The 12,333-nt window shown below is 59.0% G+C and overlaps 1 protein-coding gene across 1 annotated transcript in view; it reads left to right on the top strand.

Annotated features, from left to right (window-relative positions):
- The first annotated feature begins 1,867 nt into the window (after window positions 1-1,867).
- WNT7A (Wnt family member 7A) overlaps window positions 1,868-12,333 on the top strand; it is a 51,701-nt gene continuing 41,235 nt past the window's right edge. The window contains exons 1-2 of the mRNA XM_079122271.1: window positions 1,868-2,192; window positions 4,522-4,748. Of these exons, the coding sequence (XP_078978397.1) occupies window positions 2,122-2,192; window positions 4,522-4,748 (298 nt within the window). The 5' untranslated portion in view covers window positions 1,868-2,121. The remainder of the gene's footprint in view (window positions 2,193-4,521; window positions 4,749-12,333) is intronic.

Consider the following 12,333-nt stretch of genomic DNA (forward strand, 5'->3'; position numbering starts at 1 on the left):
TTTATAATTTAGAGACAGCATCTCGCTGAGTTGTTTAGGGCCTTGCAACATTGCTGAGGCTGGCCTCCAACTTGCAATCCTCCTGCCTCAGCCTCTGAGCCCCTGGGATGACAGGCATGGGCCACCATGCCCAGTGCCTAGATTTTGAAGTATTTCTTCAGTCACCTCATTGGTGGAAGCCCTCACGGGCCTGCCAAGATCCAAGAAGGAAGGGTCCAGAGAACTCCCTCACAAAGGAAAGGTGTCAACTAATTTTGTGGCTGTGCCCCAGAGAACCACACCCTAACCCAAAGCAGCAGTGCCTGCTACCTGGACCCACGCTGGAGTCTCTCTGGCCTGCCTGGTTCCACTGTCCCGACTCTCCCCACCCCCCAGGATACTCTTGTAGAACAGCAAAGGGAGACTTGGAACCACAAACCCAATGAGTCACCTCTTCTTCATCCCTCCATGTCTGCCCACTGAACCCCAAGCCCCTGACATGCCCACACAGCTTTCTGAGATCTGCCCAGCCCCGCCTCCTCGGGTCCCACCAGAAGTCTTTCGCTCCAGCACGACCCCAGCATCCCTTCCCCGGGGCTCAGGTCCACCCCTGAGGTTTTACACCGCTGGTCCCCTTCCCTGAACACCAGCCCCACCCAGATCCTGTGTCCTGCGGGCTCCGCTCCAATGCCATCCCTCCGAATCTGAAATGACCCTCTAGTGCCCAGCTTCTCTTTCCACCATCTGGTCTTGTCTTCACTGGAATCCGCACTGTCCGAATAGTGGATTTGCTCACTGATGCTGGGCCTCCCTCACTCGCTCCAAGAGGAAAGGACGCTTGCTTTCTGGTGCCTTGTGTCCACGGTGCCCAGCCTGGTGCAGGGCAGAGGGCGCTTGTGCAATGTGAACAGTGGCTTTCGGGAAAGAAGGGATGTGAGCGTGATTGGCTGTGTGGGGGGAGGGGGGTTTATAAAGACAGAACCAACAGCTGGGCAGGACTGGAATGCGATAGGATGGGGGGAAAGAGGGGTTTACTAGAGTTGGAGACACCTCATTTCCAAACTGGCCCTGCCACACGCTGGCTGGTGCCTTTGGCAATACACCTTCACCTCCAGGAGCCTGCTTCTTAAGCGGAAGTTGGGTCCAATATCCCCTAGCTCCCTGGATCGCGGTGCATATCAAAGGAAGGGGAGGAAGGGGTCAGCACCTCTCGTCCTGTCGGGGTGAACGAGGTCGGGCTGCACCACCCGCTGCACCCGCCAGGTGTCGCCGCGAGAGCGCGCTGAGCAGCCAGCGGCGCCCCAGTCCCCGGGCAGCTCCCGCGCCCCATAACTCGGTCCCGTGCGCTGCCACCAGGCTGCAGCCCCATTCCGACTAGCCGCTGGTAGCGGGATCCCGGAGGAGGCTGCCCCATCCTGGCACCCACCTGCCGCCCCTCTCCCGGGCCCTCTCTACCAGTAGCTCGGCAGAACGGGGTGCACTCCCTTGAAGCTGGGCTCCTAAATCCTGGGGCGGGGAAAACCGAGGTGTGCCCTAACATCTCCGGCTCCGGGGCGACAGGGCTGCTGGAGGAGGCTCCAGAGTTCTCGGCCGGGTCCTGATCCTCTCCACCCGGGGGCACCCGCTCACCCCGCAACCTGCGATTCGGCGACAGGTGGGGGGCGAGCGGGGTTCCTCTGCCCGCCCAACGTCGCTCCGCACCCCCGCTGCCCACCCGCGCCCCGGAGCAGAGAGGGAGCGCGCCTGGGGCAGGTGGCGCTGTCCCTCGGGCGCTCAGACGCGAGGCAGGCGCTCCGGGAGGCGGGCGGGGGAGGGGCCGGGAGGGACGGGGGAAGAGGGAGGGCCAGGGGCGGGCGACAGCAGCGCCCCCGCACCCCCCGCGCCTCCAACACTTGCACCGATCGCTCGCGCGCAGCCCGGCGTAGCCCCGCGCGGTGCTCGCTCCTCCCTCCCTCCTCCCGCTCCGTGGCTCCCGCGCTCCCGGCGAGTCTCCGGCACCGCGCGCGCGGAGCGGCGCACAGACAGGCGGCCCCGGGACGCCTCGGCCCGCGCCTCCTGGGCGGGCTATGTTGATTGCCCCGCCGGGGCCGGCCCGCGGGATCAGCACAGCCCGGCCCGCGGCCCCGGCGACCAGCGGGGACTATGAACCGGAAAGCGCGGCGCTGCCTGGGCCACCTCTTTCTCAGCCTGGGCATGGTCTACCTCCGGATCGGGTAAGGGCCGCTCGCGTCCCCTCCGCGCGTGTCTCGGCAAAGTTGGCTCCGCGCGGGGAGGAAGGTGCGCTGGCCGCGGACCACCAACTTCTTCGGCCCTCTGCGGGGGACCCGGTGGGCGCGGTGCGGGAGCCGCGCGCGCACAAAGGCCCCCGCAGGCGGACGCCCCAGGGGCGCACGTCGCTCCGCACCACAGGCAAGGGGACTGGCCGTCCTGAGGGCGTCCTGAGGAAGCCCCCAGAAGCAGAGAGAACCAGCAGGGGCTCCTAGCCTAAGGGGTCTCGGGAGAGGGCTAGCTGGCGCAGAGGGTCAGCTCCTGCCGGGGACCCTTCAGGCCACAGGGACAGCAGGTCCAGCCAGGAACGCTGAGCCGGAGCCCCCAGAGCCGAGGAGGAACTCAGCAAAAGGAGGCGGGGGCACGGCCGCTCCCAGCACAGGACAGCCCCCAGGTGGCAGCGGGACCCGTCCTTGCAAACAGGGAACAGGTACCCAGAGGGAAGGAGGGACGTTCGCTGGCCAAAACACAAACCGACGCTCGGAGCCCTGGCGCCACCCAATTGCTAGGGACCCTTAGGTTCTCAGAGTTGCTCCCCAAGTCTAGGGGACAGCGCCTCCCACCCCCCAGCAAGCATACACAAAGGTGGGAGAGGCCAGCCAGCAGCGCCAGCGCCGAGGAGAGGCGGGACACCCCGCCCCCGGACTGCGCTGCACCCGCCGCCCAGGCGGCCCGGAGCAGCCCTGGGGCTTCACCCCAATGTGCGCCTGAAGTGGGGCGCGGGGCGGCACTCTGGGTGGAAGACAGGAGGGGTGGCGGGGTCGCGCCTTGAGCGGCATCTGCAGGGCCCTTTGTGCTGGGGAGATGATGCATGGGAGGCACCGAGGGGGTGGGCAGCGAAGGCTGTAAGTGCTGCGCTAAAGGGCCACCGGGCAGACCTCGACCACCTGCCCCTCTGTCCCTGGACTCCCTTGGCCTCCTGGGCAGGGCCGGGCGGCTGGGGCCCGGCCAGGGGGGTGTGAGCAGGTCCTTTGTGTTTTGACACTCCGGGTGCAGCCACCTCCCCCTCCCCCGCGACTCCGGAGTGAGGATTTGGCAAGTTGACGAGTCGCGGCGGCCAGCAGGTGCGCGCAGTGTGGACCAGGCGGCCACCAGCCCCGACCGCAGGCGGAGGGGCAACCGCGGGCGGAGAGGCGGCCGCGGAGCGCGCTGCCCGCCTGCCGGGGTGTTTTAAGTGGTATTGATTCGCCCGCGTCTGGGTGGCTTTCTTTTTTTTTCCCCTTTAATCTTCATCTTGGCCGGCGACCCGCAGCCCCGCGCTCATCCAGCATCCAGGAAGCCGGGCAGGCCGATCGGCCCTGGCCGCGTGCGACATTATCTCCTTTTTAATTCGAAACGGGGCGGAGACACCCGGGAGGGGACAGAGAAAGGGAAAACAGCCCCGCCCGGGCGGACACCCCCCACCCCTGGCGCCGCGGCCTCATTGGCCCCGCGGGGACTCAGCCGCCCTGGAGGGACTTAGGGAGGGAGCCAGGCAGGGCGCCGGCCTTCCGCCCCGAGGCTGCCCTCTGCAGCGCGCGAGAGGTCCAGGTTAAGAGGTGGCAGTGGCAGGGTGACTTTGGGCCGGGCCATGCTGCTCACTGGGCCTCAGGTTTTCCATCTGTAAAACGGACATGAGGGGGAAAGTCCCAACATTCTTGAGATGTCGTCCAGTCCCCCCCAGGAAGGGGGTTTCTATCCTCTTCCAGTTGATATTGGCGCATCTGTGGGATTCTTTTATGTGGATAGTTCAAGAGATGCCAGCGCCAGCCTTTGGTAACAACCATCATATCCCAAAATAATAAACACAACACCACACTTAGTGATTACTCACTTCGCACCTGGCACCTTCTAAGCCCTTTCCGTTTTAGCACATTTGATTTTGACAGCAGCCCTGTGAGATGAGGACTGGTTGCCAACACCCTTATTTTAGGGATGGAAAAAGTGAAGTACAGAGAGGGTGTGTAACTTGCCCAAAGTCACACAGAAAGTGAAGGAACTCTGGTTCCTCTGAAGTTTTTTTTTTTTTTTTTCTTGGTGGGGGAGGGGTACCAGGGATGGAACCCAGGGGCACTCCACCACTGAGCCACCTCCCCAGCCTTATTTTGTATTTTATTTAGAGACAGGGTCTCACTGAGTTGCTTATAGACTCACTAAGTGGCTGAGGCTGGCCTCCACCTTGCAATCCTCCTTCCTCAGCCTCCCGTGCCTCTAGGAATGACAGGTGTGCGCCACCAGGCCTGCCGGCCTTCCTCCAGGTCTCAACCTGTGTCTCTCTGTGTCCCCACCCTGCAGGGGCTTCTCCTCAGTGGTAGCTCTGGGCGCGAGCATCATCTGTAACAAGATTCCAGGCCTGGCTCCCAGACAGCGGGCGATCTGCCAGAGCCGGCCCGACGCCATCATCGTCATAGGAGAAGGCTCCCAAATGGGCCTGGACGAGTGTCAGTTTCAGTTCCGTAATGGCCGGTGGAACTGCTCAGCCCTGGGGGAGCGCACCGTCTTTGGGAAGGAGCTCAAAGTGGGTAGGTACTCACCCTAACACTAACACCCCCGGAGCAGGGTCCTCTGGCTCTGGGGAGACCGGCATGACCTTGAGAGACTTCTGGAACACCGCGCGAGAAGGTCCCTCAATAGAGGGACATCACTTGAATTCCCAACAACTGTTCACAGACTCAGTTGCAAACCGGCAATCAGTTGGTGTCGATGCCCACTGGCTGGTAAAAGTGTTGGTGTTGTTTTAAACCAATTTTGAAACGAGCTATTCCACCTAAAAATATGGATCCTGCTTCTTTGAAAAATCAGTGCATCTGCAGATAGCTTATGTCTGTGCCCCTCTCCACCATGGTTGTAATGACCTGGAGCTGAGACCCGGGCTTCCTGTAGATGGAGTGAGGCAGCCCATTTGCTGCCGCAGTCCCCACCACTCCCTACTGTACCTATCACAGGATCCGTCAGGACTCTTAGGCTTTTGACTTTGCAACCCCTGTTTTTTGGGCGGGGTGTGGGCGTTGACAGGTACTCACGTGCACACACGCATGCGGGCAGATGCAGACCCAGAGTGCTGAGTCACACATTTAACTTCTGAGGCAATCCTGAGAAAATTCTAGTAGGAAGGGGGTGGAGAACAATGTCAGTCTCCAGGAGCGCCTGGCCAGTGGGGAAAGGTCATGCAGAGCCTCTTTCCACCTCTGTGGACGTGGGGACCTGGAGAATAATAAACTAATTTCTGCACTGTGAACCTCCCTGGGGTCTTTTAGGGACTTGGGGGGTTCACCTTTCCAAAGTCCCAGCTCCAAGAGCACCCTGGGCCCTCTTCCTCCCAATGTCTGCCCCAATCTAGTCTTGCAAAGACCCTCCCCAAATCCAGCGGCTTCCTCCATCCTCAGTCACATCTGGGCTCCCAGATGGCCCCCGCGCCATCTCCTCCACGCTCTTCCAGCCTTTCTGAAGATCCTTCTGCCCCTGGTAGGCAGGATCACCCTTTTTAAATGGAAATCAGATCATGTCATTACCCTGGGTGAAAATCCTGTGGCGGCGTCCTCCAATCAGAATACAGTCCCAGCTGCTCAGCTGGCCGCGGCTGACTCCTGCCCCCATCTGCTCCCATGATCCCCCTGCCCCATCCTCTTTCCCAAACCCACCACTCAGTTCAGCTGGGGGGCTTTGGATCCCTTCTGCAGGCCCGTACCCCTCGCTCTGGTCTTTTGGGTGCATCCGAGTCTCTTAGAACCGCCCTGAACGTCCCTTCTCGTTGGATGCTCCCTCCGTCCACCGAGCACTGAGCTCTTCCTGTTGGATACATCAGCTCCGGGAGTTCAGGGGCTCCGCTGGTGTCCCCACAGAATCCTTTCTTCCGCCTTTGGTCTAGTTTGGCATCTGATTCTGTGGGTGCCTACCTGAGGCAGAACAGGACCCTGGGTCAGGGGGACAGGGCAGGGAGCATGGTGGCCTCATTGGCGCCTGCAGAACACCCTTTCTGAGATCTGGCTTGTCTAGAATTTAGCTCCGCCTCACCTGCCCTTCTCCCCCCTCCCAACCTGAGGACTCGCCTCTTCAGGTGGAAAACCGGAGCCCAAGGAGAGGATGGGGCTAGCGCAGCTCAGGCAGAGAGGTGCTGTCAAAACTGAGACTCCAGCTGAGGTCCCTGAAATCTCCTCTGAGATTTCACTCAGATTTGACTCTCCACTGAGAGTCTCCTCAGGAGCCTCTCTGGTCTGCTTCCTGCACCAACCTCCCACCTGTTAACCCCCCTTCTGGGACCCAGACTGGGACTCTAGTGATGAGTTGAAACTTATTGGCTTTGCTGACACATGAGATGTTACCGATGAGTAAACCGAGGCTCAGAAGAGACTCGCCCAAAGTCAGCCAAAGGGAGTGGCAAGGTTCCCAGGACCGGTTCATTCCAGCACCATCAGAATAGGACCAGCCAGTCCATCGACCATGTGGTTCATAGGTCTGCTGGGACACAGCAGGGGGGCTACAGGGCAGGGAAGGGCCCAGACCAGGGTGGAGGAACCCTAGCTGTCCAGCAGCACCCCGTCACTCTATCAGGCGAGGGTAGGCGAAAGTGAGCACAAGAAGAGCCCCAGGAAACCCGTGAGAGAGCGGGGCTCCAGCAACCTGGAAGGGAGTGGAGCTGGAGTCAGGAAGCACGCTGGGGGTCAGTCTAAGGAGTCTGAATGTCAAGATGGCGGGAGCTGCCAAAGTTTGGATTGAACCGTATGAAATCGCCGCTCTTCAGTGATAATCGGGTTATTAAAACGGCAACTTCGTAGGATTCGGTCTGGAAGGTTCATGGAATCGTTGGTACCAAATCCATTCATTCACACATGCCCGTATTTACCAACTATCTATTGAGTGACCACCATGCAGGCCACAAGATCTCGAGAAGGGTGTGCCAACAGGAAAAGCATGAGGTCAGCTGGTGTGGTCAGGGAAGGCCTCTGGTTGGTCCTCCCAGTCAGCTAGGAAGGGGATACCTCGGTCTGGGGCTTCTAAGGTGTTAACAGTGACATTGTAGATAAGCAAAGACTCCCAGGTAAGTCTGAGCGGTCACTTCCCTCTGAGCTTCAGGTTCCTCGTAATTAAACAACCGTCCCACTGCAGGCCACCAGGAAGCTTGCTTCAGGGATGCTCTTGAGGTCACCGGGCTGCCCCTTGGGAATACACATCTAACCAGGGCCGCTTTCTGCTGGCGAGGACCAAGGGGGTTGGCAGTTGGGACTTCTGGAGCCTTGGCCCTCTCTGAACCACACACAGGCTATAAGGCTCATCTTTGAAGGAGCTTCCCAGAAGCTCCACCCCTTATTATCTGCTTACATCTCATTGGCCAAAATCTAGTCACATGGGCACACCTAGCTACAAGGGCTGCTGGGAGATGTAGTCTTTTATTCAGAGCCACTGGGAGAGGTGCTTAGATCTCAGAACGAGGAGGAAGTAGGGGAATGGACCCCTGACAGGTGCTGGGACCAGCCCTCCACCTGGCCCTCAGCTCTGTCTGTGCCTCTTGGCTCCTTTCTGAGACTTCTGGGTTTCCTGTGGGGATCTGAGAAGACCCTGAGCACACAGCAGGCAAGGGCCCCTTGGATGCCAGTGACCAGACCCCAATTCAGACCACCTCAGCCAAAGGGGGGACTTTACACAGGCTTAAGGAATCAGAAAGCCAGGGCATGGTGCTGACTTTCAGAAGGGCCTGGTCCCCGGGCACCATCAGCATCCCCAGAGCCACATCTGGGGACAGCAGATGACCTTCACAGTCCAGTACCGCCACTTCCAGTGTCCAGTCCCTCAGGAAGGAGCCTGGTCTTCCTCCAGCAGCACCCTCGAAAGTCCCAAGGCTGACTCTGATTGCTAGCAAGGCCTGACCTCTGGCCGTGCGTCCATCCCAAATCGACCGCCATGGCCAAGGGCCTGGAACCCCACTGTGACCTTCTCTCGGGAGAGGCACTGCTGCCTGGTGGGCTGGTCTGCTCAGGCCGCCATCACCAGGTACCTCGGGCTGGGGACATCATCAAGTGGCATTGATCCCTCTTTATTCCAGAGGCTGGAAGTTCAAGGTCAAGGTGGGGGGAGGGCCGGTTTCTCCTGGGCTTGCATAAGGCTGCTTTTCCACCGTGTCCTCATGGGGTCCTTCATAGTGTGTGTGCCCTGGCCTCTCTGGTGGCCTTGCCTCCTTTGTTAAAGGAACACCACTCCTACGGGATTGGGTCCCACCTAGTGTGGCCTCATTTTAACTGAACCACCTCTTCAAAGATCTGCTCTCCAATGACAGTTACGTTCTGGGGTCCTGGGGGGTTCGGGCTTCAACGTGTGAATTTGGGGGGGGGGGGGTCATGTAACTCAGTCCACAGCGACAAGTGACCAGACAGCAGCACTGTCTGCTTACATCTCATTGGCCAAAATGTAGTCACATGGCCACACCTAGCTACAAGGGCTGCTGGGAAATGTAGTCTTTTATTCAGAGCCTGTGGGGCCTGTGGTTTCTCAGAGGTGAGGCTCTGAGAAGATGGAGGGAATGGTCAGACGGGTCGAGAGGGCCCCCCATCGGGGTCCCAGCCATAAATGGGATCCCAGGCGGAGGGACAAGCGGAACAAAGGCATGGACCCATGAGAGCCATAGAGATGGTGTGGGGGGTCTTCGGGAGATAAAGGTGGCCACGACAGGAGGTGACAGGGCAGGCCAGCTACCCAGGGTCCTGGATGTCAGCGCCAGGGATTCTTTCAGTGTGGTGTTTGACGCCCACGTGGGTTTGAACAACTGATGCCAGGCCCAGCGTGACCCTCTGGGGCCCTAAGGACGCCATCACCTCCTTCTGGGCTGCTTCTTTAAGTAAAGGATATAGTGACACCGCTCACGTCCGTCATCAAGCTAAACAAGGCTGCACCCTGGACGTCCACGCTCAGAGCCTCCCTCCTGCCTCCCGCTCGCCCGCCTGAGCCAAGCAATCTCTTTCCCTGAATCTGGGGTCTGCATTCCCTGGCTGGTTTATATTTAATTTATCATATGGATAAGCCCCTCAATGTAAATGTAAATGATTTCTTCTTTTCTTTTTCTTTTTGGTGCTGGGGATTGAACTCAGGGGCGCTTAACCACTGAGTTGTTTATGTTATTGAGAGACAGGGCCTCGCCGAGTTGCTGAGGCTGGCCTCCACCTTGCAATCCTCCTGCCTCAGCCTCCAGAGCCTCCGGGAAGCCAGGCGCACGCCACCGCGCCTGGCCATGATTTCATTCCAGTTGTGTTTCATTGTGATTGTGCCAAGTCCCCCTGGCTCCTGCCAGCAGTGTTGCTCACGGCCTCTCCCACCCCGGGGGTGGTCAGAGCTCCACAGTCTTCCCTGTTAGCGTGGGCGGAACAGGCTAATTTCCCGTCACCTTGATTTGTAATTTTCCGGAGAAGGGATGAGGTTGGAATCTCTCCCGATACTCAGTCCTTCCTGGGTTGACCTGTTGGCGCTGTCTGCCCATTTTTCTGTCGAGTTGTGGGTTCGGTCATCAGGTCTGGCCCGCGCGGTTGTACTGGGGTCCAGGGGAGGCAGGGCTGTCCCAGGCAGGGCCTCCTGTCACCCGGGGCTCCACGCCCTTCTGCCGTCCGTCCTTTCACCGAGGATCAAGATGGCCCCGGAATGGAGACAGTCCCTCCTCCCGTGTCACCTTAAGTTGCCCTCCTCACTCCCCAGGGGAGGGACGTCCATCTTCCTCAGAGTCTCAGCGCCAGGCAGAAGCTGGTCTTGCCGCAGGTCTGAGACCAGCAGTGAGGCCTGCCATGTTGTGCGTCTGCCATGTTGGAGTTTCTCCAGGCTGCCGTGCACTGGGGGAGTCCCTGGTCCCCTTGTTGGGCTGCGGGGCAGCCAGGCACGCTCTGGAATCAGAGTCACACGGCTGAGTTTCCATCCTCGCCCCGCCTGGCGGTGGGGACGATCGCGAGTGAGCCGCTGCTGTACCTGCCCTCAGTCTACCCGTCTGAAGAATGGGTACAGCACCACCCACCTCTCTGCCTGGCAGCGGCATTGTATGGTACCGGATACGGGACCCTGGCATCTGGTGGGCTGGGTCATCAGAGAGCGTCCTCGTCGCACTTCCCTGTGCGACACAAGCTTGGTGAATCGGGGATGCGTGCTCTAGATGTTATTCTTGGCGTAGTAGAAGCTGGTGGCTGGATCAGGAAGCTAAGCTCGTGTGAATGACTGCGGAATGTATTCCCAACCTGTCCACCGCGCTCGATCCCCGGGTTGAAACCTCCGTCTTCAGAGATGGAGCAACTACAGGAACCTTCAAAGGCACGCAGTCTTGGTCCCCAAATCCACACAGCCATCTGCACAGCACCTTCCTGCTGTTGCTCTGTACATGACCCGCCCCGCCCATCACCCTGTTAAGACCCAACCGTGCTTTCCTGTCGCTCTGAGAATAAGTTGCAAACTGTCCCTGCTCCTTGAGCGACCTCTGCCGAAGTCCTCTTGTCTCAGAACCTTCGCCTTTGCTGTTCCCTCTGCCTGCATGCTGTTCCCAGCTTGACTCGCTCTCTTGATCCTTCCATTCCCTGCTCCCATCGGGAAGTCTCATTACTGGGCCCGTCTTGAGTGCAGACCTTGCGTCCCTCCCCTCACCTGATTGTATTTTTCTCCAGGATAGATTCTCTATTATTTGGTCATCTGCGGAGCACTGTGTAATGGTTGAGCCCTAAAGTCACCAGCTCAGTCATTTCCCAGCTGTAGACCTTGACGGACTGGGAACGATGACAGTGCCTGTCTCATAGGTGGCAGGAGAATGTGATGACTTATCCCACGTGAAGCACTCTGACCTGTGCCTGGGACACAGGAAGAACTCTGTGCTGTGTTTTCTTGTTTGTTTGTTTGTTTGGTCCCAGAGGTGCTTCACCCCTGAGCCACCTCCCCAGCCCTTTTTATATTTTATTTAGAGATAGGATTTCGCTGAGTTGCTCAGGGCCTGGCTAAGTGGCGGAGGCTGGCCTCCAACTTGCGATCCTCCTGCCTCAGCCTCCTAAGCCTCTGGAATTACAAGTGTGCGCCACCATGCCCAGCTCTGTGCTGTTTCTTGATTGTGTTGTTGGAAGTATTATCCATCACTCTGTCCAGAAGGAAGCTCCCCAAGGGAGCAGAAGCCTCTGACAGTGCCTGGCACGCAGAGGGGACAGTGAGGACAGTGGGCTCCGTGGATGTCAGGACACCCTGTGTGGCTGAAGCAGACCCCTGCCCCAGTTCCTCTCCGGAGCAGGGGTGGAGACAGGGGGTACCTGGGAGAGGCAGCTGAGTGGTGGCGGGTCTCCTGCCCTCACCCATGTCATGCAGATCTCTACCCAAGGGCTGCCTCCTCCAGGATGGCTTCCTTGACCATCCCTCCCGAGACAGCCCCCCACCCCACGAGCCCCTCAGGTCACCCTCTGCTGTTCTCTCTCCAGCACACACCACTTTCACAAGGGACCTTGCTTGCTTTTGTCACATGTCCAACTTGAGGCCTCTCCCCCACCACAGAGGCAAGACCTGTCACACATCATCTCTTCCTGGCACATAGTAGGTGCTCATGAAACACACAAAGACGGGCATGACCCGGGCAGGCCAGCTCCCGTCCACCCCGTGTGTCCGCAGTTGCTCTGAGTCCTTGCAGACGGAACCTGGTCTTGTTCATCTTCCGAACGCCAGATCTGGGGAGCACCTCAAAACTAGGAAGTGCTCTGTTTCCTCTGGGTGTCTTTCGACCCCTCCCAAAGTACAAGACTGAACGTTATTCATTTCCACACTTTAGCGGGGACGAGTTGAGTCTGGCATCCCCACTTGGCAAAGTCTTCCTGAAGACTGATTTGATTTAGGGGAGCAGGGTTCAAAGATGGTCTGGACCCAGAGTAGGGTTTGTGGACCCATCCGGAACCACCCAAAGTACGTCCACCCGGCCCCGGCTCCAACATCTTTCCCGAGTTTGCAGAAAGACCCTCCGCCTTGGTTCTCACGTCGATGTGAAGAGTGAAATCTATCCTGTGGGACGGTGTCCATGAAATAGCTCCCTGAAGTTCAGAACCCCAGGTTTCCTATCCAAGTGCACTACATTTACGTAAATGTCCACTACACCTATACTAAGCGCTGTCTAGGACAAAA

The sequence above is a fragment of the Sciurus vulgaris genome (genome assembly GCF_902686455.1).
Source record: "Sciurus vulgaris genome assembly, chromosome: 19".
In the NCBI taxonomy this organism is placed as follows: Eukaryota; Metazoa; Chordata; class Mammalia; order Rodentia; family Sciuridae; genus Sciurus; species Sciurus vulgaris.